Source organism: Crotalus tigris, unplaced genomic scaffold, assembly GCF_016545835.1.
Source record: "Crotalus tigris isolate CLP2741 ecotype Arizona unplaced genomic scaffold, ASM1654583v1 scf7180000024391.5723578, whole genome shotgun sequence".
Lineage (NCBI taxonomy): Eukaryota > Metazoa > Chordata > Lepidosauria > Squamata > Viperidae > Crotalus > Crotalus tigris.
In genome coordinates, this window is record NW_024100561.1 from 430,287 (window position 1) to 456,281 (window position 25,995).

The window sequence follows — 25,995 nt, forward strand, 5'->3', positions numbered from 1 at the left end:
TATCAGTTGCCTAGTGTTTATTGCAGTGATGGCGAACCTTTTAGAGACCAAGTGCCCAAACTACAACCCAAAACCCACTTATGTATCATCGGGTGCCGGGTGGGTGTGGCCCATTGGGTGGGTGTGGCCCATTGGGTGGGCATGGCTGCAGTGGTAATGGCAGACTAGGTGGGACTAAAAAGTTCAATCAATCAATTCCAACTTTGTGAGATCTTTTTTTTTCCGCGAATAGTTGAAATTGATTGATTGATTGAACCCCCCCCCCTTTTTTTTTTTTGCACACGGCAGCAGAGGCCTAAAGTGAAAAGGTTTTATAAAACCCAGCTGAAGGCCTAGGACTGGGGCGATGGCATGCATGCCCACAGAGAGGGCTCTGTGTGCCACCTGTGGCACACATACCATAGGTTCGCCACCATGGGTCTATTGTCTTGATGGCACACAAATTGAAGTGGACAAGAATATGATTTTCTTGAGACTGAAGAATGAAAGAACCAGGATGCATTCATTTTCAGATCATTATATGTATGCTTCCTATTAGTTCTAAATCATTTCTGTGAAGTTTATAGATATTCAAGTATGCAAAATGAAGAAATGTAATTGGTTTTCATGGAAGCCAAAAGGAATTTATACTATTTTAGGTTTCTGAAATAATATGGACTAAATGCCCACATTACCTACAATGCTTTATTGATTGAAAATACATTATTATTTGGCGTGTTAAGTTTATTCTCCACTGCAGAGTGCTAGGATTATTTTATCTTTTAAAATACACTTTTTTGTAGAAATGAATTAGTCCACTCTTGAGATCCAATTATTGCACAACTAGAACAACTGTTACCTATAATATACAAGTGCTGTGTTTACTTGCTTTTAACAGATGCTGTTGAGAATGTAACAGATTTATCCCAGTTAATACTGTACTCATTTAAATTAATATACACTCTGATCACTATTATCAGCCAATCTTGCAAAGCAGATATATTCTATTACATAGCTGGTTTATACCCATTTGTTGTGCATTTATTTCCATGTGCAGACAGTCAGTGTTCTAAACAGTATATTGGGAAAATTGGCAATGTCTAGCATTGCTCTTTTAGAAAAGTATCTGTTTTAACGTTTGAATTTAAGTCGGGGGATTTAAAAATTGATTCTCATTTTAAGCTTGGGACTCCAAAAACATTGTGTAAAGTCAAATATATCTTTTATAAATGTACATTTGGTTTTAAGACTTTGAAATGTGCATTGTTGCGGTTTATCGTGAAAACAGTTGTAAATGTAGATCATGCTGGAGTTCATTATTAATATGATACAGTTGTAGAGACTTAAGGAAAGCAAAGAAAAATACAAAAATAAGGTTTCACTGAACTGATTCAATAAAGCCTTGTTTTCAGAATTTAATACAATAGAAATCATTTGTCCAACAGTGATACATACATACATACCTCCGTACAACGACTGAAATCATGTACAATGCTAAGCTGTACATAGTTCAGATTCTGGTTAAAAGTAATAAAACTTCCTGAGTCTGTTAATTTTCACACATGCCAGCATTTTTCCAAGCCTGATGAAAGGTGCAGAAAATAATATAAAGTACAGAAGTGATAGATAAACAGAACAATGTCTTCTATGTGCATTTCTGTTTCTCAAGCTCTATGGACTTGCATGGAAGAAACAAAGATAACAAAGATTAGCCTTTCTCTCCCTGCATTTGAGAGTACCAATCCTGACTGGATTTCCACATTTTTGTTTAAAATAAGAATAAATAGAAAAACATATATTACTTCAAATAGAAATATGTACCACTGAGAGTAGAGTAGTGTAGTGTAGGAATGGAATAGAATAGAATAGAATAGAATAGAATAGAATAGAATAGAATAGAATAGAATAGAATAAGAATTGCATTTTCAAAATGAATAAGTAGTATTCTGTTCATTCTGAAAAAATCACCTGCATTTTTTGATTCATATAAAAATTCATTTACCAGTTAATCTTTGCAAAACTATTCCTGTTGTCAGAATTCTTTTGTTTCTCAACTGGTCTATAAAAGATTAGTGAAGGAAAAGATTTGTTTTTGCCTTTTAAAAAGTAATGTTATAATATTAACTTTACATTAGACACAGATTACATGACATCTTGATTTTTATTAATTGAGAACATCAGTGGAACAGGGAGTAATATAAAATAAAAGAACGTATCTTTATTTCTGCTCTATGACAAGTTTAAATTCTAGGTCACAGGATAAAAGGTTTAAACATATCTATAATCAGTGATAATTGAATTGTGCATATTGTGTTCTATAACAATTATTAATTTGTTCCAAACATCTTGCTTCTGTATATGATGAAATATTCTGGAGTATAATCTTAAAATATAATAAAACTATTTTTGTGGGTGATTACATTAATTTTGAGTCAATTTAATTTAGTTTTCTAGCTTCTTGTAGCAGTTCCACAGAATGATTGCCATGGGCTGGTTGTTCATAAAATGATTAGCACTGTGGACATTAATAATCATAAAATGTGCATTTATCCAAAGCCTGATAGTTGGATTGCTGTCTCTCATGATGGTGCCAACATCCAGCTTACCTTACCAGATGGACACAGTTTTAAACAAACACTGAACTATGGGCAATTGCTACTTTTGTGTATAAAATGACAATATGCATTTTTTTAATGATTACAAATATTGCAGAAAAAAAATCCTTACTGCATCTTTACAGAAAAGGCAGTTGAGTAGGTGACTCAGAATATTGGCTCCATTTTAAATTCACTTTCTCCTAAACACATGATCTGGACCAAATGCAATATTTAAACAACCACAGAGACAACATGAGAGAATAGAAATATTCAGAGATGTACCATGTTACTTTGTTATACAGAAGGGAGAAAAAATGGTTTCTTCCTAAGCATTCTTTTTCAGTAAGAAATCTTTATTTTTTCATCTCTCCAAGAATTGTTCCAAAGCTAAAGTGCCTTAGATAAACAATAGTATGAAATGATAATAAAGTAAAATATATTCCTTGGAAATAAACATAAACATCATAAAACTAATTGCATAGGTCTATGTGCTTGTGAATGGTGCATATTCTGGTTTAGTGACCAAGGATCAGTCTTTAGCTTAGCATGAGATACAAATGCATGAAATAAATACAAGAGAGTTAAATTAATGTCATGAACCTAGCAATGAATTTTATCTCGTAGGAGTATAATATGCACCCGCCAAAAGAAAGGAGAATTAAATTCTTCATTTTTCAGAAGTATTGAGTTGTTTAGTACAAAACATATATACGTGGCAGTTGCCAGAAGTCTAGATTGATTTGAAGGCAGAAAAAAAAAGAAATTATTTATAATTTATAAAAGCAAATATCATGGTTATATTTATACACTCTACGCATATGTACATATATCTTTATTTGTGTACATATACACACAGAGAGAGAGAAAGAGAGAGATGTGTACAGATAGTCATATAAGTATATATACCTGCATGCATGTACACATATACATGTTGATAATTTTGCTGGAACATTAAGAGAAGCTATTTAGGGGAAGGCTTTGATTTGGAAATAGCAGAGGTAGTATAAAACAAACTGAAGTAAAGAAAGGAATCTCCTGCCTTCATAAAAGTAGTGCATTGGTCCTGTCTGTTGAAGAGAATGGGCTAAAGATTGCATATTTGAGGGAATAGTGGCTGCTTTAAGAGAAGATAGGAAACTACTTGTATTTGCATCTTATACTACCTTTTCTTACTGCACTAAGTGACCATTCAGGGCATTAACCTCCAATGTCTCCTCTTGTGAGAAAGCTGTTTCCCCCCCCCCCAGTCTTATCCTTGGATTGGTATTGTTCCACATCAGTGAGATGGCATGTCTGTGCATATTGGCTGTGGTTTTTGTGTATTTTATTTTCTTAATCTTTATCAGGGCTTCCTATAGTGCATTCTATTTCTATTATTTTAGAATAATAGAACTCCAAGAACCTAATCAAATGAAAGCTATTTTCTATAATTATTATTTTTTTAATTAGGGGTAGTAATGGCAGTAATTACCTTTTCATATACATTCCAGAGGTAATATCCCCCCTCACCCCCAAACAATTTCCTGTTAATACATTAAACCGTTCAGCATTTCAACCCCATGGATCTTTTCTTGTTTCTTTGTATGCAGAGAGTTTGGATGGCGAGATCCGGAACTACCGGAAGTTATTCAGATGTTACAGCATCAGTTCCCCTCTGTACAGTCTAATGCTGCTGCTTATTTACAACATTTATGCTTTGGAGATAATAAGATAAAAGCTGAGGTAAGAAAACCATCTAATAGGAGGGGTGTGTTTGTGCATGTGTTCGCATCGATGTTGCAATTCTGAAGTCGCTTTATCAGACTGGTATTAAGTACATTTGAGGGCTAGCTTCATGGATTATGTTTTGGGGGAATAAAGCAAATTGTCCTTTTTATTGTAAAGGTATGTGCAACGTTCAGTGCTCTCTGTGTTATGAAAAATGTGTACATCAATTTTGATACTACTTTTTGCTTATTTTTTTCCTTACAGCTATGTCTTGATGAGAGGGGAAATACAATTTCATCTGGTTTAGTTAGGTTAAAGAGAAATAATTGGTTCTCTAAAATATCAATTTTCAAAAGCTTCTCAATATAAAATCGAAGTATTACTACTTTATATTAGCCTGATTTAAGCATCCTTGTTTAAAAAAAAAGCAAGTACCTCTGATTTTTGTGGAATATGACAGTTGACTGATCCAGACAATTTTGTCTTCAGTTGGTCTTGAAAGCAAATGAAGGACTTTTATTATTTCTTCTCAGAAATACGTGAGGGCATGTAGCATTACTCTACACCTCTTTCTACAAGGGACTGTTCTAAGAATAGATGATTTATTTAGTTCACATAGGGCAATGGGAGCTAAATGGGAGAAATCATATCAATGGGGGTGCTTATAAAATTTTCACCAAAAACTGTACAGGTAGTCCTTGTTTATTGACCATTCTGTCAATGACTAGTCAAAGGTATAATCGCTCTGAAAAACAAGACTTTAAAATGGTCTTCAAAGTTACAGCCATCACAGTGTTCCTGTGTTCATATGGTTATGTATTTGGCACTTGGCAAGTGGCTCACATTTATGACAGTCACAGTATCCTGCTGTCATGTGATCTCCATAGGCAACTTCACAGGCAGCTTCCGATAAACAAAGTCAATGAGGAAACCAGCAGGAAATCACAAGCCACAGTCACGTTGCAATTATCGACCTGTGGTAATTTGCTTAACTGTATCCAGAGCTAACAAAACTGCCATTGTAATTTGGTGCTTAATGACCATGCTGCTTAGTGATGAGTTGTGAATCCCTGTTGCAGCTGGTAAATGAATATATGTGGTCAGTAAATGAGGACACCTGTAGTTGTAATTTTGTTTTAAAAAGATTTTGCATTTCAGAAAGATTATTATTCTCATATGTATAGTTTCCCAATATGTTTTCATTTTCACGATCAGTTTCTAGTTAATCTTTCATTAAGATGATTATTCATCTCTTGACTTGGAAAAGAAGCTAGTAGGAATAGTATCTTTAAAATGTACACTGGCAGGTCCTTCCCATTGACAACAAACTGTTCACTTTTAGGCTGCTTATGTATGGTGTTCTTTTGCCATTAACTTCAGGAAGTCCTTTGGGAGCCTTAATGATTGAACAGCTGATCAGCCCTTTCTGCACATTAGCTTTTCTGATTAGGTCTTATAGATTGCTCTTCTGTTCAGTCAGAAACTGTGCTTTTTCTGACTTCTTGCTAGAGTTGCAGTAACTCGGCATCACAAAACTTATTTTTCCATATTGTGAGCAAACAAGATTTAAGCTATGAAATGAGAACTTGATACAAGTGGCATACTTCCATTTCAGACCTCAAGCAATCCTGGAGTGCTTGATTTGGAATCATAAAATAAAAAGGATCTTAGAGATCATCTAGTTCTGGGCATTATTATAACATCTCTGACAGATGGCCATCTAGCCTCTGTTTATACACCTCCAGCAAAGGAATCCACCTCTTCCTGAAGCAATCTATTATATTGTTAAACAGTCCTTATCAGTAAGAAATTCTTCCTAATATCCAAACTGCTTTCTTATAATTAAACTCAAAGTTTCCTCTCTCGTCTTCTGGAACAACACTAAACAGAAATGCTTCCTGTCTCCTACATGACAGCACTTAAGCTACTTTAAGACAGCTGTCATGTTTCTCTGCAATCCTCCGTTATCAGGCTAAACATAGCTAACAATTTCTAATGTTCTTTGTATTTCTATTATAATGATGGCTGCTCTCCTCTGGACATAGTCCAGTTTTCCAGTGTGCTTCCTAAACATAGTGCCCAGAACTGGATGCTATATTACTGGTGCGGTTTAACCAGTACAGAATAGAGAGGAAAGATTACTTCTTTTGATCTTTAAACCAAAGCTCAGTTAATGCAACTTAGAATTGCTTTTGCTTTTTTTACTTTTCAAGTGGATCACAGTGTTGGCTAATGTTCAGTACGTGAATCATTAAAATATCCTGATAGTTTGCATGCACATTTTTACCCAGTATATGGTGTCCTCCGTCATATCTTTGATTTTTTCCCCGTTTGGAGAAGGACTTTCCTTTTGTTTCTGTTTATTATTCCAGCTTGCCAAGATCTTTCTGAACCTTCATATTGTCCTCTAACATGTTTGCTACAGTTTATCTTTTTGTTATCCACAAATCTCATAATCTTATTTTGTAACCCCCTATCCAAATCACTTATAACTATTTGAATAGTACAGGAGCTAGAACAGAGTATTGTGGTACATTATTTAATTACGCCTACCATCTGGATGTGGAACCATTAACATATGCTTGTTGGGTACAATTGTTTAGGTAGTATGCATATAATAGTAGCAAAGACCAATTCATATATTACCATTTTCTCAACTAGGATCTCACCTTTGCTGAAGTCAAGACTTATTTTTCTCATGATCAACTAAACCAGCCACTCTAACAAAAGAGAAGATCAGATTGATTTAGGAATCCTTTACTTCAGATCTAGCTCTGACATTAGCTAACTACAGCAGCTGCTTCAGGCATAAACCTTAAAAGATGACAAATGACAGCAAGATTTTGAAAAATAAAATTTGTTGCCCTGCCATCTACGTTGCTGCAATCAGATATGGTAAAATATGCTGTTTCATTACAAGTGCTAAAATAAAGTTCTAATACCAGTTCAGTTCACTTCTGAATATGAAATAGAAGGAAGAAGGGTTGTCATTCATTGTGGGAACAAAATGTTTGAGGCAACCCTGATTTAGCCTCACTTCAGATAGTATAACTGTGATACTTATATTGTAGATTATAGCTTTTTTGTTTTGACAGTATTTTCTCACATTAAATTCTTTCCTCTACTGAGCTCCTTTGTACAATTTGCAGAAAGTGCCTGCTTCAGAATCACAATTAGAGATACAGGTAGTCCTTGTTTACTGATTGCTCATTCTGCAACCGTTCAAAGTTACAACGGTGCTGAAAAACTAACTTTATGGCCAATTTACGCCACTTACTACCTTCACAGCATCCTATCAGTACTTGTTCTGTGCCTAACCTATTCACAAAACACTGTCAGTTTGCTTTTATTGATTTCATTAAGAAGGCATTTAAATTTTTCTTTTCCAAATTTATATAAGTGGATTAAATGATTCTGACTAGGAATGGCTGTATTAAAAAGCTCCGGATGATTATTCTGGTATTATTCAACTTTGCCATGTCTCTTTTTTAAAAATATTTTCTTTCTGAACTGGATTACATATTTCAGCTTCTAGCTAAGAATTGAAACCACAATGAATGAAGGTAGAAAGGCATAGCAAAAGTCCAAACTAAGAATGCATTGTTTGTCTGAATAATTTTTAAGCACAGAATTAATACAGGGCCAAAATATGTCAGAAATTACCCCGACTGAGCCAAGGGGGAAAAAAAAAGTAAATTTAGTTTGGGATCAGACCAAAGACTATTCTAGACTAACAATCTTTTTTGCATCCTTGCCAACCAGCAGCTGGCCTATAAGGCCAGGTTACCTTTGCTAGTATGAAAAAAAATATATAGTATAGTACAATCATATGTCCATTCTTAGATTAAGTAATAAATCATTTTCATTTAATATGTAATAAAACATAACAATTTATGTTGCTAATCACATAAAATTCACTTCCTACCCTTCTGCAAAAAATTCAAGGCAATTCTATATTTTGGGTGTTGTTGTTTTTTTTTAAACCACACAAATTATAACAAATATATTAGATTAAAAGGATAGTTTTGAAGACAAGCCCTGATTTTCACCAATCTCATTCATTATTGCACTACACTTCATCTTAAAACCTTAGCAACATTTTGAATAGTTCATTTATTAAATGTTTGCTAGTGGCATTAGTTAGTATTATTTAGCAATTCATTTCAGAGCATGCCATCAACAGATGGGATTAGATTTTACAAAAGTCCCAACAGCTAATGATTTGTTGGTCCACATAAGTTCTTGTGACAATAGTAATTAAAATGAAGCCTATGCTTTCTTTGAATTTGGTAATTCTGCAAACGTGAAGAATTAATGACAAGTTCTTTGCAAAACAGTGGCCAGACAAGAAGGCATTAAAAGACACGTACTAGCCCTTGTGCTTCTTATTTTTCACTCATTTTTTAAAAAAGAATTCAATTTCCTGAAGAGGTGTATATTCCTGCCCTTTAACTCCCATATCACTACTTTAAAGAAGGACAATACAGGTAGTCCTCGACTTACAACAATTCACTTAGTGACCATTCAAAGTTACAATGGTACTGAAAAAAGTGACTTATGACCATTTTTCACACTTATGACTGTTGCGGCATCCCCATAGTCATGTGATTTACATTCAGATGCTTGACATCTGTTTCATATTTATGACAATTGCAGTGTCCTAGGGTCTTGTGACCTTCTTCTGCGACCATATGACAAGCAAAATCAATGGGGAATCCAGATTCACTTAACAACCATGTTACTTATTTAACAACGGCAATGATTCGCTTAACAAATGTGGCAAGGAAAATCGTAAAATGGAACAAAATTCACTTAACAAATTTCTCACTTAGCAACATAAATTCTGGGCTCAATTTGGCTGTAAGTCAAGGACTACCTGTATGTGCTTATGATAATCACATTTTGGTTGTCCGAGAAATGTTAATCCTTAGATAGTAATTGTAGCTTTAATTTCATTTGAACTCATTTCTTAGCTTAATTACATCCACTCCAGGACCTATTTTGTCTAACTCAGTGGTTCTCAACCTGTGGATCGGGACCCCATTTGGGGTCAAACGACCATTTCATGGGGGTCACCAAACAACGCAGCCCGCCATTTTTTTCCCTTTTCCTTAGCTGTGCTACTCCCTTTTATTCTATTGGCTTTTGAAAACCAATAGAATAGTCTCTCTTGAATAGAGTCTAATTCTGTTGGCTTTCAAAAGCCAATAGGAATTGTCCAGGCTGTCTCTGCCCTGCTGAGCCCGCCAAAAGTCCCATTCTGCAAACGGTGCTACAAGTTGTCTGCAGTGAAGGCGAGCTGTCTGGAAGTTTCCACCCCTCCCTGCTGAGCAATTACTAAAAATGTAAGTAAAAGAGGGCCAGGGGTGGGAGGTGGGAGGCCAGCGGGCGCAGGGAGGGTTTCTGGCGCACGTGGGGCCCGGCGGGTGCCTTACCTCCCTTGGGCTGGGCCAGCTGGTGGCCCAGCCGGTGGTCGGCCTGCGCCATCTGCCGCTTGCCAGCTACGCCTCGGCCGGCGCAGGGGGCAGCACCACACATGCGCGGTGCTCCCGGGCAGGGAAAGTCCTCGACTTACAACCGGTTGGGTAGTCCTCGACTTACGACCAGTTGGGTAGTCTTCGACTTATGACCGGTTGGGGGTCACAGCATTAAAAAGGTTGAGAACCACTGGTCTAACTGGTGGTGTTGCTTTTTTATTTATACATAAAATAATGGGCAGGCTTGAGGCTTAGGTTTGGGGTGAGGATTCTCGATTAACTCCAAATGTTTATCCTGAATTGTTAACTTTAATGCAAGAGCAGTAATAATATTGTTTTTTGTTAATCTAATTGAAATCAAATCAAATTTAGCATTAGTTCTTGCCTTAATTCTTCGCTCCGCCTTTGACTAAACTTTCACTCATGATTGAAAATCCATATACTCTAAGAAAGGTCCTGAAATCTGGAAAAAAAATGCATACTTTTTCAAGTGCAAAATAATGTAGTTCATCTTGAACAAGAAAAGCCAAGTAAAATTCCCTCCTCATTTATAAAATGTACATGTTAGCGTGTTTCAGATGGACTTTGTCATACAGTTGTGAGAATACAATCGAGTTGCATCTTATGCTGGCTGAAAACAGCTAAATTGGTGTGATAGAAATGAGATGCCATGTGAACTGGTAATAGACAACAATAGGAAAATCTCCAGCTTAGAAGTCTTTTAAATAGATAAAATTGACGGATAGATCTTACACTATATTACTAAGGAAGAAAACAAGGAGAAGAGCAATGAAAAAGGGTACAGGTTTAGTTGCAAACTTTTTTTAAAAAGGGACTTGTTAAACACAAAGGTCATTCTTCTGAAGTAATTTCTCACAGTTTTAAAGTAATCTAGCTCTTCTGTATGAGATCACTTCACAAAAGAATTGTATTGCATGGTTTCACATGCCAGCATTATTTTGTCCTGATGGAAAATGGCAGCAGGCCATCAGTGGCAATGATATAACAGGTCACAAAGGTTTCTGGCATCAGTGACTTTTTCTGTATGCTAGGAAATTAATTTCACCCATGAAAGCCATAGTAGCTGCAGACTGGTTAGGGAGGCGAAATAAGGGGGCAGTGACTAGTGAACTATCCATTCTATTTCTCTATCTGCCTTCCATCCTTAACAAACACTTTTGTAAGTAAGAATATTGCCCTCATTCACTTCATGCATCTTTGCCCATCATTTTATTATAACAAAAGTAATTAAAATGAATGCAGGACAGTCGCTAGGAATATTTTCTTCCATTTCTTTTCTGCTGATTTCTATATAGCAGGGCAACCTAATTTTTGTCCACAGGCTAATTTTCACCAGCAGGGCATGGTCTGTCAACCTCCCATTTATCTCACTTGGAGGCAGTTAGTAAAAGATGAGAGCCACAGATGGGTGATGATCAGCTTAAGACAATTACAAACTAGCTGTTCAAGCCTTCTGTAAATTGTAAGTAAAACCAGGATTTATGTTGTTGGATTTTTGTAAGGATAGGGGAAGGGAAATCACAGTTACAGTACCATCACATTTAATCACTGTTAAAAAGTTAGCCTTGTTTCTCAGTTGATTGCCTCTACTCTTGATCTGTATTGATCTGTATTTCTATGTTCCTGACCCCTTAACTATCTTTATACATTTATAAAGGAGCTTTTATTTAATTTTGTTCTTTATTGAATTATGCTATATATGCATCTAAATAAACTGCAATAATCCATTACAAGAACTTGCTGAATTTGCAAAGTTTGCATTCTCTACTTCATGTATTTATCCAGAATAAATGTCCTAAATAGTTTTAATTATAGCACAATCATCATTTTAATTATAATCTTTGTTATACCAGCTGAGATTTTTATTACCTTTTCATTGAAAAGACATAACTAAATTTCCATTACTTTGCCATCAGTCAAGTCCATTGAAATTAGCATGTTGTTCTTTCCCCTAATTTTTTTAAAAAAAGAAGTAATCTATTTTTTAACAAGCATTTCATATCTTTGTTTTGATTTCTGAAACCATCTTTACACCGTCTCACTCAAGATGTAATGCAGGGGTGTCAAACTCGCAACATCATATGACATGTCACAATGTATTGCAACTTTTTTCCCATTGCTGGCAATGGGGTGGGCGTGATTTTCCTATGATGCATCCGGCCTTTGGGCTGTCAGTTTGACAACTGTACTATAGAGTCATGAGCATTTATACAGATTTACTCATTTCCTTCTTCCCCTTTCTTGCTTACCTTCTTCCCTTTGGGGAAGTGGGGATTGGGGTGAGGACTGGGATGGAATAGGGTTAAATTTGTATCAATTTTAATGCTGATTGAGACAATAAACCCAGTTTGATTTTTTTTAGAAAAAAGAACTATCTTCTCTTCCTCTTACCTTTTTGGGTACTGAGGGATTTAAAACTATGCTTAATATATTAATTGTATCATGACTATATTGCCCAGTATGATACATAACAACCAAACCTAATACATGTACTAATAGTTTAGCTTTCCCCTATTTATTCCCTGCATTTTGCTTTTTCTTTCAGATTTAACTTGCAGGCCCTTTTGGTTTTTGTACACCAGGTAGATACATAGTGTTATGTAATTAATGAGGATAATGATGATGAATGTTGAAGTGAGAAGATTCAGGATTTGTTATATTAGCGCTAGATCATAATTTATCTGTAATGGAAAAACCAGCTCAACTTGCCTAATTCAGTTAAGCATGCTGATGTCACACAATTCAAGAGACACCTCTGCCTCTATTGAGTATATCTCCAGTGGCATCGGGTAGGAGAGTGCATGGGATTGAAAGAGAAGGAGGAAACCTCTTGAGCATACGTGGAAATAAAGTTGCAGTTTTCTCTCATTGCATTCCAACATCAAGAAATTTTGTTATTTACAATCAGAGGTCAACTGGATAAAATGCTTAACAATAGTGAACAATAATGAAAAAATAATAAATCAGCTATAAGAGCATAATGTCTCATTGCATCTTTACCCCAACCATTCCTTTTGATGAGATGAGCAGGGAATGTACCATTGTTTCGCTTCAGTGAAGCAGTCAACAACCCTGTATTGATTCACTGTAATTCATTCAGCTTCCCTGTAGCTATCCTTTTTAGTAACACATCTGGAAGATGCCAAGTTAGCAATCTTAATCACACTTTATAAAACATTTTCAGCATTCATGATTACTCTGTTAGAATTATTGTGGTTTTCCTTTTATATTATTTTTAATTTCATATGTTGAGATTTTAAAAACCAGTCAAGATGTTCGCACTAACATCATTTTCACTGCATAACTATTGATGGTAAAATGTTCTACAGTTCTCAGAGGCAGTTTAAATTGGATTTATATTCTGTTATTCTACGTGTTTGCTTACTTAAATATTTTATGCCATGCTTCATTTATACAGATTCTGAAGTGGTTTACAACAGTTTAATAAAGCAGAGCCATAAAATGAAACTGTCCAATTAAATGGCCAAGAATATTACTGGAATTAATGGCTGGGAAAAACCATCAGAGAAAGACATTCTTAAAATATACTTAGATTGAGGTCTGGTATATTATAGGGGGAAGCAAACTATATGCAGGCGAGCTATTAATTTTCATTCTATATCCCACTTTGCTAAAGGGGTTAACCTCTGTGATAATATAGCATGTTTCAATGTATACTTGAGAATTATATATGACACAGCAAGCCATATATAAATATCTAGAGCATGGGTGTCAAACTCGCCGCGTCACATGACGTGTTGCGATGTATCACAACTTTTTTTGCATTGCCGGAGCTGAGGTGGGTGCAGCCTCCGCATGATGCAACCGGCCTGTGGGCCGGCAGTTTGACACCCCTGATCTAGAGTGTGCTTTTTAAAGGGAAAAAGAACTGACAGTAGAAATGAAATCAGAGATACCCCCAACAATTTAAACGTCTATAAATACTGTACACTATATTAACAAGTATGAAAAAGAAGTTAGAATCTAATATTTATAATGATTTTTCCTTCATTTTTCTTCCTTTTTTGTATTTTTAAATAGCACATAGTAGAGATTTTTGCACTTGGCTCAGAGATTTCAATTCTTACTTACATTGCTAAAATAATGTAATGTATTTAATGTAATGTAATGTTTTCTGTGGCTAATTTGTAATCAAAGATCTACTTCACTAGTTGCACATTCTTGATAATTTGTCCACATATATTTCTATATTATTTTTTCTTTTTTCTCTGCTTTTGCTTTTCTCTTTTTTATTTTAAAAATGATTAATAAATAAGTTTCAAAAAAAATTTTTAAAATCCAGAGGGAGGAGATTTATGCATATCTCAGTTACTGAATATATTCTGTACCTAGAAGTACCAATAGGCTAGTATTTCATTTAGGAAATCTTTTAAGGGTTCCAGTCAGCTTGATTAGAAATAGAGTAGGAGAAGATGGTTAGTTTTATTTACGGATTTTTGATTTGGGTATTTATTGTCATTTTTCCTGCTGTTTTTCACATGTCACAGTGTTACAATATAGTTATTTTTTTACCATTTTTGATCATATGTTGGACATTTTGAAGAACTGTTTTTTTTTTTGTGGGAAGGGGAAAGTGCTCAAATCAGAAAAAATTTAATATTTGCATGTTTTTATATTAGGTATATACTGAATTCTGAATTAAATTTTGTATTCTGTAAATAACTAGTTTTAGGGTTGGAAAAGTGAGTTGGGGAAACACGAGAATAGAGAGATCAAAGCCTTGTGCTGTATCTCTTCCTCAGTTCTTTGATATTAAGTTAGTTCCACTTTCTGATTAAACATCACTGGAACTTTTGGTTCTGCTGATGTTTGCAGGTCAAATGTCAAATCCCATATGGTCTAAATTCAGTTAGATTTTGTCAGTTTATTTCTGTGATGTAAGATATGTGTGATGGGAGTATTCTAAAAATATTTTAGGTTATGACTTTAGTTTGAAAAGTTTAATTTTGCTAGGTGCAATCAAAGCAGACTTCATTCCTGGTAATTGTATGCACAAACATGACTTCTTTCTCGTAATAGTCTCTAGCATTTCCAGGGGCATTCTGTTAATCTCTTTAATTCCATCCATCTACCTTACTCATTGTTTTCTGTTTCCTTCAGTCTTGCTAAATATAATCTTTTTGCTAATTCATCCTCCACTGACCTCCTACACATAAGTTTCTTCTTCCATTGCCTCAAGGCAGTAGTCAGCTTTTTTGTTGTTGTTGTTCAGGAGTGATTAATTTTTCTTATAATCCATGGTGCTCTTAGTAAGTGTCCCTCAATCCATAATTTCAACCTATAAGTCATCATTCTCTTGTTCTTTCTTGGTATTCAGCATTTACAACTATAAAGTACTTATCAAAATCTGATTTGTCCAAACTCAAGCCTCATTTTCCAATGCTTTCTCAAACTTACATTATACATGCAGTTTCACCCAAATTATCAGGTATATTTATAATATTGAAGCACATTCATCTTTATCTTTTGCCAATGTTTTCTCAAGATAAATCTAAAGTCTAGTTGTGAAATTCAGCATTAAACACAACACCTTAAAGTGTATCTTTTAGCAATGCTTCCAAAAGACTGAAGTATAATTTCTTATCCATCTTTGTGAGTTCATGCAGCAATTATGTGACATTTGGATCTTTAGATGATGATGATAAAGTGCATACTTCATTTCACGAGCGACCTTTACATTTTTCAACTTAAGGAACTAATAAATGTCATCATGTGCAATGTAGTATTTAGGCTAAAGTTAAATATCTCAAAAGGGAAAGGATATTTTATTTTTTGTTCTGGGTTATTAGTTATCATTTTGTAAATTAAAACTTGAGAAAGTCATTAGAACAGAAGTAATATCAACTCCACATACTGTAGATCCTTTTGAATGAAAATTACTATTTAGTATAATGAGTTGTTTAAGTAATGAAGTGCCGTTGTGAAATAATGCAGTGACATTCACTTCAAATACTGTATAACATCATAAGAGAAGATAAGCATTATGTAAGTCAGACGGGTAAAGCAGCCATGAAAAATTAGTATTAGAATATCAGGGTTAGCTATAAACATATACTGTAAATATCCCTGCTCAAAGATACTAGATTGTATCTATATTTTCATTATATCTATACTGCCCCAAAACAGTTCATGAAACTGCTTTTATGTTTAAAGAAATACAAATGGAACAGTTCATTCAGCAACATTCAGTGTTTGGAAGGCTAGAAAGAGCCTTCTGAACAATTGCAAGAAAAAATGCTAGAAAGAGCTTAGAATGAAGGCTCTTTTGTTTCCAGAAAGAGTCTCTAGAAGAGCCTAGAATGATCATGGAAGGCCCTCCCTTATTTTCCCCTTATTTTCATTTTTGATATTTTGATAAAGTAATAAAATAGTAAAATGTCAAGAGGAAAAGGAGAGGAAAAATACTTTCAATCTTGCAAGATTCTATTAGTGTTACAATAAAAACAGAACAAGACTTCTGGTTGTGCTACTTGTCTGGACTACTTTGAAGGGCTAAAAATGGCTTGCAGGTGCCGATTAAGAAACAAGAAAGCATATGCCATAAGGCTGGGTGCCAGCTGATTTGAAAATAAATGTGTCACATATTCTGTTTAAGAATTCTTCTTATCAGAGCCTAATAAGCAAAAGATATCCACCAAGAATTTAGGAGAACTTGCTAGTATTGTTTTAAACCAGATTGATTTAAAGTAGACTCTGAGGATCAGGGTAACTACATCTGCAGGGAAAGAAGATTAACCAAAGATTATAAAGATGATACCAGGTTGTGGCCTCCAAGAAGATAAAATCGATCCCTAAAGAAGCATAGCTCCTTGTGTATCCTGGAACTTCAGGAGTAATTCTAAGGAATTACAGAATTCAGTCTGCTAGTCTATTGTTTCAAGGCTTGCAGAATTAGACATTATAGCATGGCTGGGGGATTACCTTGGCTACGAAAACCTTACAAACTGCTGGGATAAAATGGGCTCTTTTCAAGTGGAAAAATCTAAAGATACCTGAGGAGCAATACTGAGTGATATTTGCCAGGTATGAAAATGTTCTCTCCAGCACCATGAGACTTGGAACGGCACTGCAAAAGTATTTATTTGTATGGGCACAGCTACTGTACAGTATTTCCATTGATTTGCCAATTATAAATTTTATGGAGCTTTTTTTTTAAAAAACTAGGACTTTAGTTTTCTGATAATTTATTTTTATTCTAGACAGAAAGAGGCCAAAGACCTTGGTTATCTTTTCTTTTTTTCCTGAGTGATAGAGAAGAGCTGAAACCACTCAGCCAGATACCATGGGGGATGATAAATGGGGACAAAAATGGATTGGTATACAAATTAAATAGAAGAGGGACTAGAATACAGTATATACTTGTCTCACGCTCCTCTGGAGAATTTGATTCTCAAAATGATGTTGGCTTAGAGGGAATAGAATAATATTTTTATCTTCTAAGGATCCCCTTGTTTTTTTCCTCACAGCCTATCCCTGGAATTAAATCAAAAACAAATTTAAAATCAGTGAAGGCTGAGAAAAGAGAACCTCTGGTTTGGGAAAAGTATTTCTTTGTTAAATGGTGAAGAACTAAAGATTGCTCAAGAATTGATTGATCCCTTCTGAAACCCGCCTATTCTTCAGCAAGAATATTTTCCGTTTCAACCCAATAGCTTTAAATAGAGATATTTGACATATAGCTTGCTAATTATTTTTAGGAAGCTGATACTTTTGTTTTTATAGAATGGAATAACAATGACACAGCTTTAATCAATAGGGAAATGTGCTCAGCTGTTAATATCCTTGAGTAGGTCAGCCAATACTGGCATCCTCCAGACCTTGTTTTCTTGTAATAATCATGGTGGCAGTGCATAAATTAATCATTCAAACAACTGTATAATGAGAATCTGGATGGAATATATAAAATTGCCCAAGGCCCACATGGTAGCCCATATACCACCAATTATTCATCTCCGAAAAACAGACCTGAATCACACATAAAGTCCCTACATGTTTTTGTTTGTTTGTTTTGTTTTGGACATAGTAAGATCTATGAATCCAATTGTTATGGTTTATTACACCTATTAAGCCACTGTGCGCGTTAAACTAATATGTTGAATTCAACAAAATATTATGACATAGTTTTAACGCTATTAAACCAGCTACTGATTGTGTTCATCTGTCATACATAGTTGTAAAGCTGGATTTGTAGTAAATGAATTCATATACCGTATAACAGCTAGCTTTGTTGGTATAATTTATCCAGCTAGCTATAGCTTAGTTGGCCCAATTCAACAAGCTGTGAGAATGTAGAAAAAAGCAATAGTTTTGTCTAATTCTCTAGCTTCCCACAGTCATAGGAAAGAGAATCCCAAGGGGCAGAAGGACCCCTTGGGTAGCCGGATGGGAAGTAGGCCCCAGCTACAGACTGTAATTGTCTCAGTGTGCTGGTCATTTCTCCTGACCAGCTTTAGGCTCACTTACCTAGCTGAGTAGCCAGCCTGAAAGCAGGCCAAGGCCTAGGGGTGATACCAAGAGACAGGGAGCAGAGTATCAAATGCCTTGGGGGTAAAGGGAGGCCCAGGACAGGCAGGCCTGGGCCTATGCTAGGCATCCAAGAGCCTCCCCGCACCCTTGAGGAACCTCATCCTCCACTTAACAACCTGCACATTCATTTAAAAATTGCATTGGGGAGAGCACAGATTGGAGGTCATTAATTGAGACACTTCAGGCTCCATTACATAAGTTGAGGACTACCTTTAAAGCATTCAGCCATCCTCTCTCCTCTCTAAATAGCTCTTTTAAGCGATTATTGTCTTTGTTTCATTGTATTTTCGACATGCCTTTCATTCTGATAGCTTTCATTCTGGGTTGAAGGCTCTAGAGAGTACATGCAATAATGGTTACAACTGATTTGATTTGGTTTCTTCCTGGCTAGTGGGAAAAAGCAGACGATTCAATAAACCCTTCCTTTTTTTATTTCATCATATTGCTTTGATGGGGAAAAAAGAATTTCCAAGATATTTTTCTCTTGATATAGTTCTGCATGGGGAAGCAATGCTTTTCTTTCTGTGCTTCTTCCCAAGGTACCTTGTAAATAAGGGTAGTGCCTATGATCTACCAATATTGTAGAAACAAACACAGTACAGAATTTGTGAATATTTCAAACTGAGAGTCTTTGCACTTTCCTCATTGTTCATTATTGAAGAGATACTTCTGAAGCAATGTGTGTTGGCAAAGTAAACACTGCAGGATTGCAGTCCTTTATGTGAACTATCACTTTCTGTTCAAAAATCCCTTTGTGTATCTCTAGTTAAATTGAGCAATAAGCATGCTTTAAAAATTCCTTTTCCATTATGAAATTTCCCAGGAACCTGAATCTTTCTGAAGCTCTGGCTGGACTATACTTATCTTTAAATTATTAAGCAAAAAGTCTGTTTTTTTTAATAGACACAACTTTGACTTTAAAATAGGCAAAAAAGTAGTATCAAAAGATGTGGCAGTCAAATTCCCTATACCAGTGGTGGCGAACCTTTTAGAGACCGAGTGCCCAAACTGCAACCTGAAACCTACTTATACATCGCCGGGTGCCGGGGGCGTGGCCAAGTGGGTGTAACCAAGTGGACGTGGCCAGCAAATGGGCATGGCCAGCAAATGGGCGTGGCAAGAAAGACAACCCTAGCCACCATTAATGCTGTGCCGCCGCTGCATGTATTTTAATGGATGTTTACCCTGCCTTTAAATGTGGGACCAAAATTTACAGAAAGTTAGTAAATAATAAATAAGAACAGGCTGCTATCATTTGAACTATAGATTATAGTGGGGACCTGGAGGGATTTTCTTTCAGTGAAGATGAAAGAAAGTATATGAAAGAAAGGGAATAAAAAGCGGTAGACTTCCGGTGGATTTTGCGCGCGCGATGGCGGCTACTTTGTAGCCATCTCTCCTGGGTAAGTGTAAGAACCGCTATGAACAGCAGACATCAGCTGTTCAGCGGTTCAAAATCCCCCTCCCGGGCAAAGGGGGGGGTAGAGAGTGTCTGAATAGTGGTAGAGCCTCTTTTGCACCCCCCAAGTTTTTTTGGGGGGGGGTGAAAGGAGTGCTCCCACGGAGTTCAGACTTGTCTCCGCTTCCCAGCTGTTTTTGTCCTCAGGGACAAAACGAGCCGCTGCAAACACCTCCGTGCTTAAAGAGAACTGGTGAGTTTTTTTATAAACGGACAGAGCTGAGTAGAGGATTTAGTTTTTGCTTTCTTTGATTTATTTGGATTTTAAGTTTTAAGACTTGCTTCTATTTTTATTCTCTCTTTTTATTTTTTTTTCTTTGTTGAAAGGGAAAGTAAAATGGCGATCGGCAAATCTCTCGGTGTTTTTTTTTCTGAAGTTAGAATGCTGACCGGCAGGCTTTTTGGTGTTTCTCTTTCTTTCCTTTCCCTTTCCCTTTTTATTTTCTTATGATTGGAATGGTTGTTTTTGGTATCTCTAAGTATTTTTTTGGAACGGACTTTTTCTATTTAATTATTTTTTTTTCTTCTCCCTTTTTTTTTTCTTTGAACTCCCTTCTTTTTATTGTAATGACCCTTTTTTGAAGGACTTTTTTCTGTTTAATTTTTTGCAATTTTTAAGAAGGAGTAAAGCTTTTTTTTAATTCTTTTTCTCTTCCTTTTTTTTCCCTTTTTTCTTTTTATTATAATGACCTTCTTTGGAGGGAGTTATGATTTTTGAAGGAATTTTTATAATTTTTTAAGAAGGACTAAAGGTTTTTCTTTAAGATGGCTCCAAAGCGTCCAGGGATTTCTACAGCTTCTAAATCAACAGTTTCACCCTCTTCTGGGGGTCAGCTAATAACTATGAAGGATTTGCAAGACATGATGGGAGATGTTATAATTCAAATTAGGGCAGAAATGAAAAAGATTTTAGAGGAAAATAATAAGATCTTGAGACAAGATTTTGTTTTGGCTTTAGAAGGAGTTGCTTCTGTTCTTGAAAAGGTGAACTCCCATGTGGAAGAGGTAGCTGAAAAAGTGGACATAATGGAGGGGAAAATTGAAAGTATGGAAAAAGAAATGGAAAATGAGATTCTTATGCTTCAATATGGACAAATGGAATATGCCTTAAGAATCAGAGGCCTGGGAGAGTCTTTGCAAGGAGATCTGAAAGAGATGGTTGCAAAGGACTTTGCATTGATTTTGAATAAAGAAAAAGAGGGAATACTTAGTGAAATTGAAAAATTATTTAGGGTTAACTCTGTGGTGGCAGCACAGAAGAATCTGCCAAGAAATGTGGTAATTTACTTTGGTAAAAGATCTTTACACAATGAAATTGTGCAAGCCTATTATAAGAAGAGATTTCAAATTGCTTCACAAGATGTTATAATTTTTAAGGAGATCCCATCTAAAATTTTAAGAAGAAGAAAGGAGTTTGCTTTTTTAGCAAATGAACTTAAAAAGAGAAAAATTCTATTCAGATGGGATGTTCCGACTGGAATGGTGGTGAACTACCTGGGGACATGTCATAGACTTAATAGTGTTTCTCAAGCAAAAGATTTTTATACTTCGGTCCTGTGCATCGCCATCTATTAGGTCTCAACAAGTTTAGATTGAGGAGCAGAAGACAACTTGTGTAGCATACAATTCCAAAGAAAAGCAGCAACAGAAGAAGGTTAAGGAAGTTTCATATTCAGTGGTCTCTGAATCTCTGGGAGATGTTAGACCTGCAAAGTCTTTGGAGCAATCTTCAAGGGTGGAATTGCTGCCTGAAATGGAAATTGGGAAATCTCAGTTTGAGGGGCATCAGCAAGAGAGGAACAGGCAGAGGATAACTTGTACAACTTACAATTGTAAAGATCAACACAAGGAGGAATTTAAGGAACCCTTACCTGTATTGGCTTCGGAGTCGATGGGAGATTCAGGAATTTTGGAGCAGTCTCCTAAGGCAGAACTTGCAGCATTTCTTACGAGTTCGATACAAGAATGGAGAATGGAAATGGAAGAATGGAAGAATGGAGAATGGAAAAAACTGGAATGTGAATAATTAATAATAATACTAATATAATTGAGACTGATAAGGATGCAGTTTCTTACGGATGGAATTTGTTATTGGTGAAGATTGAAATGTTTAATGTGTTTATTATGGATAGGCGTATAAGGGAATTTTGTTGTTTTAAGTTTTGAACCTTTAATGATAATATTGTTTAAATTTGTGTTTTGAAGGGATTATAATTTGTTCATTTTAGTGAGGGGATTCTAATGTTTTAAATTTTAAGTAATGTTTAAATTCGTGTTTTGAAGGGAGTACAACTTGTTCAAGTTTTAAGTATGCTTAAATTTGGTTTTTAAATATTAATATTTTTAAGAGAAAATAATTTGTTTAATTAAATGTTTAGATTTGTTTAGGAAAGAAAGTAATGTTTAAATTTGTGTTCTTGGAGGGAGTTTATACAGAATGATGATTGTATTTAGATTTGTTTAGGATTTAAAAGTGTTTCTAGTTTTTAAATATTATTATTAATATTTTTAAGAGAAAATAATTTGTTTAATTAAATGTGCTTAGATTTGTTTAGGACTTATAAGTTTTTTAAGTTTTTTCTTTTTGGATAGGAGAGAAGATTATGAAGATTGAAGGAAATATGTATTTACTTTAAGTTTTTTAAGAGTATTTAGTTTTAATGGTATAACAAAGGTTTATATGTTTATTTTTTTGTTTTAGGATAAAGAAAGAGGGAGAAATTAGATTTTACACTATAGATATAGATATTCAAAGAAAGTAATGTTTAAATTTGTGTTTTTGGAGGGAGTTTATATAGAATGATGATTGTATTTAAACTTGTTTAGGTTTTAAAAGTGTTTTAAGGTTTTTTTTTTTTTAATTAAGCCTGTACTCAGCTCTGGGAAGTCCAGGGGAGGGTTTGGGAGGTTGGGAAGGGGGGGGTGAGGTAGGGTTGGGGGGGTATGGGAAGGGGATTTGTTTTTGTAAAATTTTAAAAATTTTCAATAAAAAAAAAAAAGCAAAGCAGAAAGGAATAAAAAGAGTGAAAAATGGCATGGAGGTTATAGGTTTCGTGGATCAGAAATAAACAAAACAATTAAATCAGTTTTCAGACAATAAATGGCAACAAATGGAAGATTCAAACTAGTTTTAAGGGAATAAAAGGAAATAAATGGAAGTATTAAACCACTTTAAACAATAAATGGAAGAATCAAAGCAGTTTATAAAAGAAAATAAATATCAGCAAACACGAATGCTTTAACCAAATTTTTGTAGCCCAGATGTGATAACCTCCTCAGAGATTACATGCATATTTGTGCAGTTGTGCATTAGAATAGCACAAAATGTTAGTTTCAAATAATTTTATTGTGCAATAAATGAATAAATAAATGAAGCAACTTTGATCAAACCCCTGACCCTCCCATTTGCTAACAAAGTTAATAGCACGTGGGAGTCCACCCACTCTCCGCTATCAGGTTGGCTTCTCTTAACCTGCCTAACCCACAATCAAAAGCTGCAGCGGCTCCTCCTTTCCCCTTCCCCGCCTCAACCAGGAGGAGGTGGGCAGTGCTTGGCACCGGAGCCTTGGCTAAGCTGACGGCTCTACTTCGCTGGAAGCAAAAGCACGGTAAAATAAGTGAGTTCGACCTCTCTATGCACCAGGCTCCACAGCAACATAGCTCCGCCCCCTTCTCTGGCTTCGGGGGTCTCTTGCTGAAGAGAGAGAGAGAAACGGTGGAGAGGCGACCGGCTCGCTTATCGGAAGAGGACGGACGGATGGACGGCAGGCAGCCAGCCTGGCTCGCCTGGGCTGTCGCGTGTTGCCTGCAACATTCAGAAAGCTCTTCTTCCCTCGCACGCGCCACTTCTCCTTACTCCCTGCGTGGCTGAGGATGCGAGACTCCTGCCTGGTCGGCTGCCTGGCTCTGGTTTCCTTGTTCGCCGTGACCTCTCGCCCCAGCCCGCCATGCCAGCTGCTGGGCTGGGCGGGAGGTTGCTGAACCCTTTGCATGGGGTGGCCGCCGCCACCTCTGGCCTCAGCCTGTCTCTCCGCTGCTGCGCCTGCTGCCGGGAAAAATGCCCCGGCAGGAGCTGCCTTTGCCCAAAGGCTGGGAGGAAGCTCACGCACCAGCTGGGTCGACCCGCGGGACAGGTGAGGAAGGACGGACCGGAGGAAGCTGAGCCAGTCGGCTGGGGAGAAGCCTGCACTCTAAGGGCGACAGGTGCCTGGAGCAGGTTATGCCTTGGTAGGGATAGGAAGGGAAGAACTTGGCCGCGGAAAGTACGTGGGCCCGGGAACACGTGTGCATGTTTGTCCACTTGTCAGGTCACTCTCTCCCTCCCCCTAGTATTGTTCCTGGCAGGTCAGGATGGTTTGAGAGCGATCTCTGAAGATTTGGGCCAGTATTAGGCGGAGAGGGCGCAGGGCAGGCTGCACGAGGGGAAGCTGGCTGCAAATTTACGGGAAGTGCCAGCGGCTGCAGGGTGTTTTCTAGCCGCTGGGCCAGGCTCTTTGGCCTCGACCTTCCCCGGTGGCCCCCGGCTTGTCCACTGCGATCAGTGGCAGGCGGAGAGGGTGCAGGGCAGGCTGCACGAGGGGAGGCCGGCTTCAAAATTACGAGAAGTGCCACCGGCCGCGGGGTGTTTTTTAGCCGCTGGGCCAGCTGCGAAATTACAGGAAATGTGGGCAGGGTGTTCTGGGACCACTGGGGTGTCCGTTGGCCAAGCAGAGGAAGCTCAGCGGCAGGCCAGAGACGAAACTTACCGCTTTTGCTTGTTCTCTGTCTCGCTTTCTGCCACTTGTTCTCTGTCTCGCTTTCTGCCACGTGCTCCAAAACCAAAACTTCCTTAGTTTATATAGAAAAAAGCTGTGCATGCGCAAAGAGGAGGGAGGCAGGAATGGCTCTGCATGCCATCAGGAATGGCTTCAGCGTGCCACCTGTGGCACACATGCCATAGTTTCGCCACCACGGCCCTATACTTTTCTTCATCAGAGCTTCTAAAATATTTGTCTAACAGATATATCTCAACCAAACATGATCAAAAGCCCCTAAGTTTTACATTTCAGGGGTTGGCTTCAGCATATGTTCTACTTTTTGTTTTTACTCTTTCTAAACTATATTTTACTGTTACGGCCTATGTTTGCTATTTCTGATTGGATAACATGAAGATACTTTTCACAACCTTTGCATCACTTTCTAGAGATTGGCTTTCTGTCAAGGAATATAGATCTGATCTTGGGAATAGTGAAAGAATGAGCAAGCCATTCAGAAGAAACTTTTGGAAAAAAAGTTACCCAGCCTTGAGAAAGTGGAAAGCATGAAAAAGAAACCCCAACTGACCCATTTTTTTGTAGAGAGAAATGTGGACGGGGGTTTCATGAGTCTATTATTTAATTCTAGTTTACCAATCCAAACAGCATCCCTGGAATCATTTCCATGGCTGATTCTTGGCCTTGCCTATTTCAGATGACTTAAACTAAGATTCAACCAGGAATTTACAAGTTTAATACCCTAATTTTATCATGTTTCCAATCCACTGATACAGTCTGCAAATATTAGGGACAGAATTAAGGTAAAGAATGTAGGACACTTGCTATCAAATTAGCTTGTCAGTCTTTCCCCAAGAGTATTCTTCTGTATGTCATTGACCTGTGTGACCAAATGCTTTGTCTTGACAATTTTCTATACTTGATTCAGTAATAATCTCATCCAATTAAATCATGCAGGTGGTGTTTTCTATGATGAAATTAAACCCCAGTACATATTTAACTTGGGGAGGATTGGAGTACTTCAGAACAAATTTTGTTTCATGGAAGGCAAAGTAGACAGGTTTAACCAACCTTGTTCCAATTTAATTGTTCCAACTGAATTGTTCCAATTCAGAGCTGTCTATGAAGTTGCAGTCCCAATATGTTTCTCTGGGTATCCGGCATGACACAGCTGCATATCCTTGCCAAAAAAGGAGGGGTCAATTATGTAAAATATTAAATTCAGTTATTATGCTTAAACCAGAATGATCCTTGCAAGTGACTATTAGTCACCTGAATCAAGACATTTTAGAAGGATTAAATTATCTTATGGATAAATCATATATTTTACCATTCTCCCCCTCCACTCCCACCCACCCCCATTCTTGCTGTTCTCTCATTGTGATCCGTTGGTGTTTGCAGTGTTTAACGAGCTGTTAGTCTTAATAGTTGCTTTATTTTATGGAGAAGACCAGTGA

General features: G+C 36.7%; 1 protein-coding gene across 13 annotated transcripts in view; it reads left to right on the forward strand.

Annotated features, from left to right (window-relative positions):
- CTNND2 (catenin delta 2) overlaps positions 1 to 25,995 on the forward strand; it is a 524,740-nt gene that overhangs the window by 353,193 nt on the left and 145,552 nt on the right. For all 13 annotated transcript variants that reach the window (XR_005555019.1, XM_039329341.1, XM_039329329.1 and 10 more), the window contains one exon: positions 4,166 to 4,298. Coding sequence is in view for 12 of the 13 variants with exons in the window: in XM_039329341.1 (XP_039185275.1) it covers positions 4,166 to 4,298 (133 nt within the window). In the remaining variant the exon portion in view is untranslated. The remainder of the gene's footprint in view (positions 1 to 4,165; positions 4,299 to 25,995) is intronic.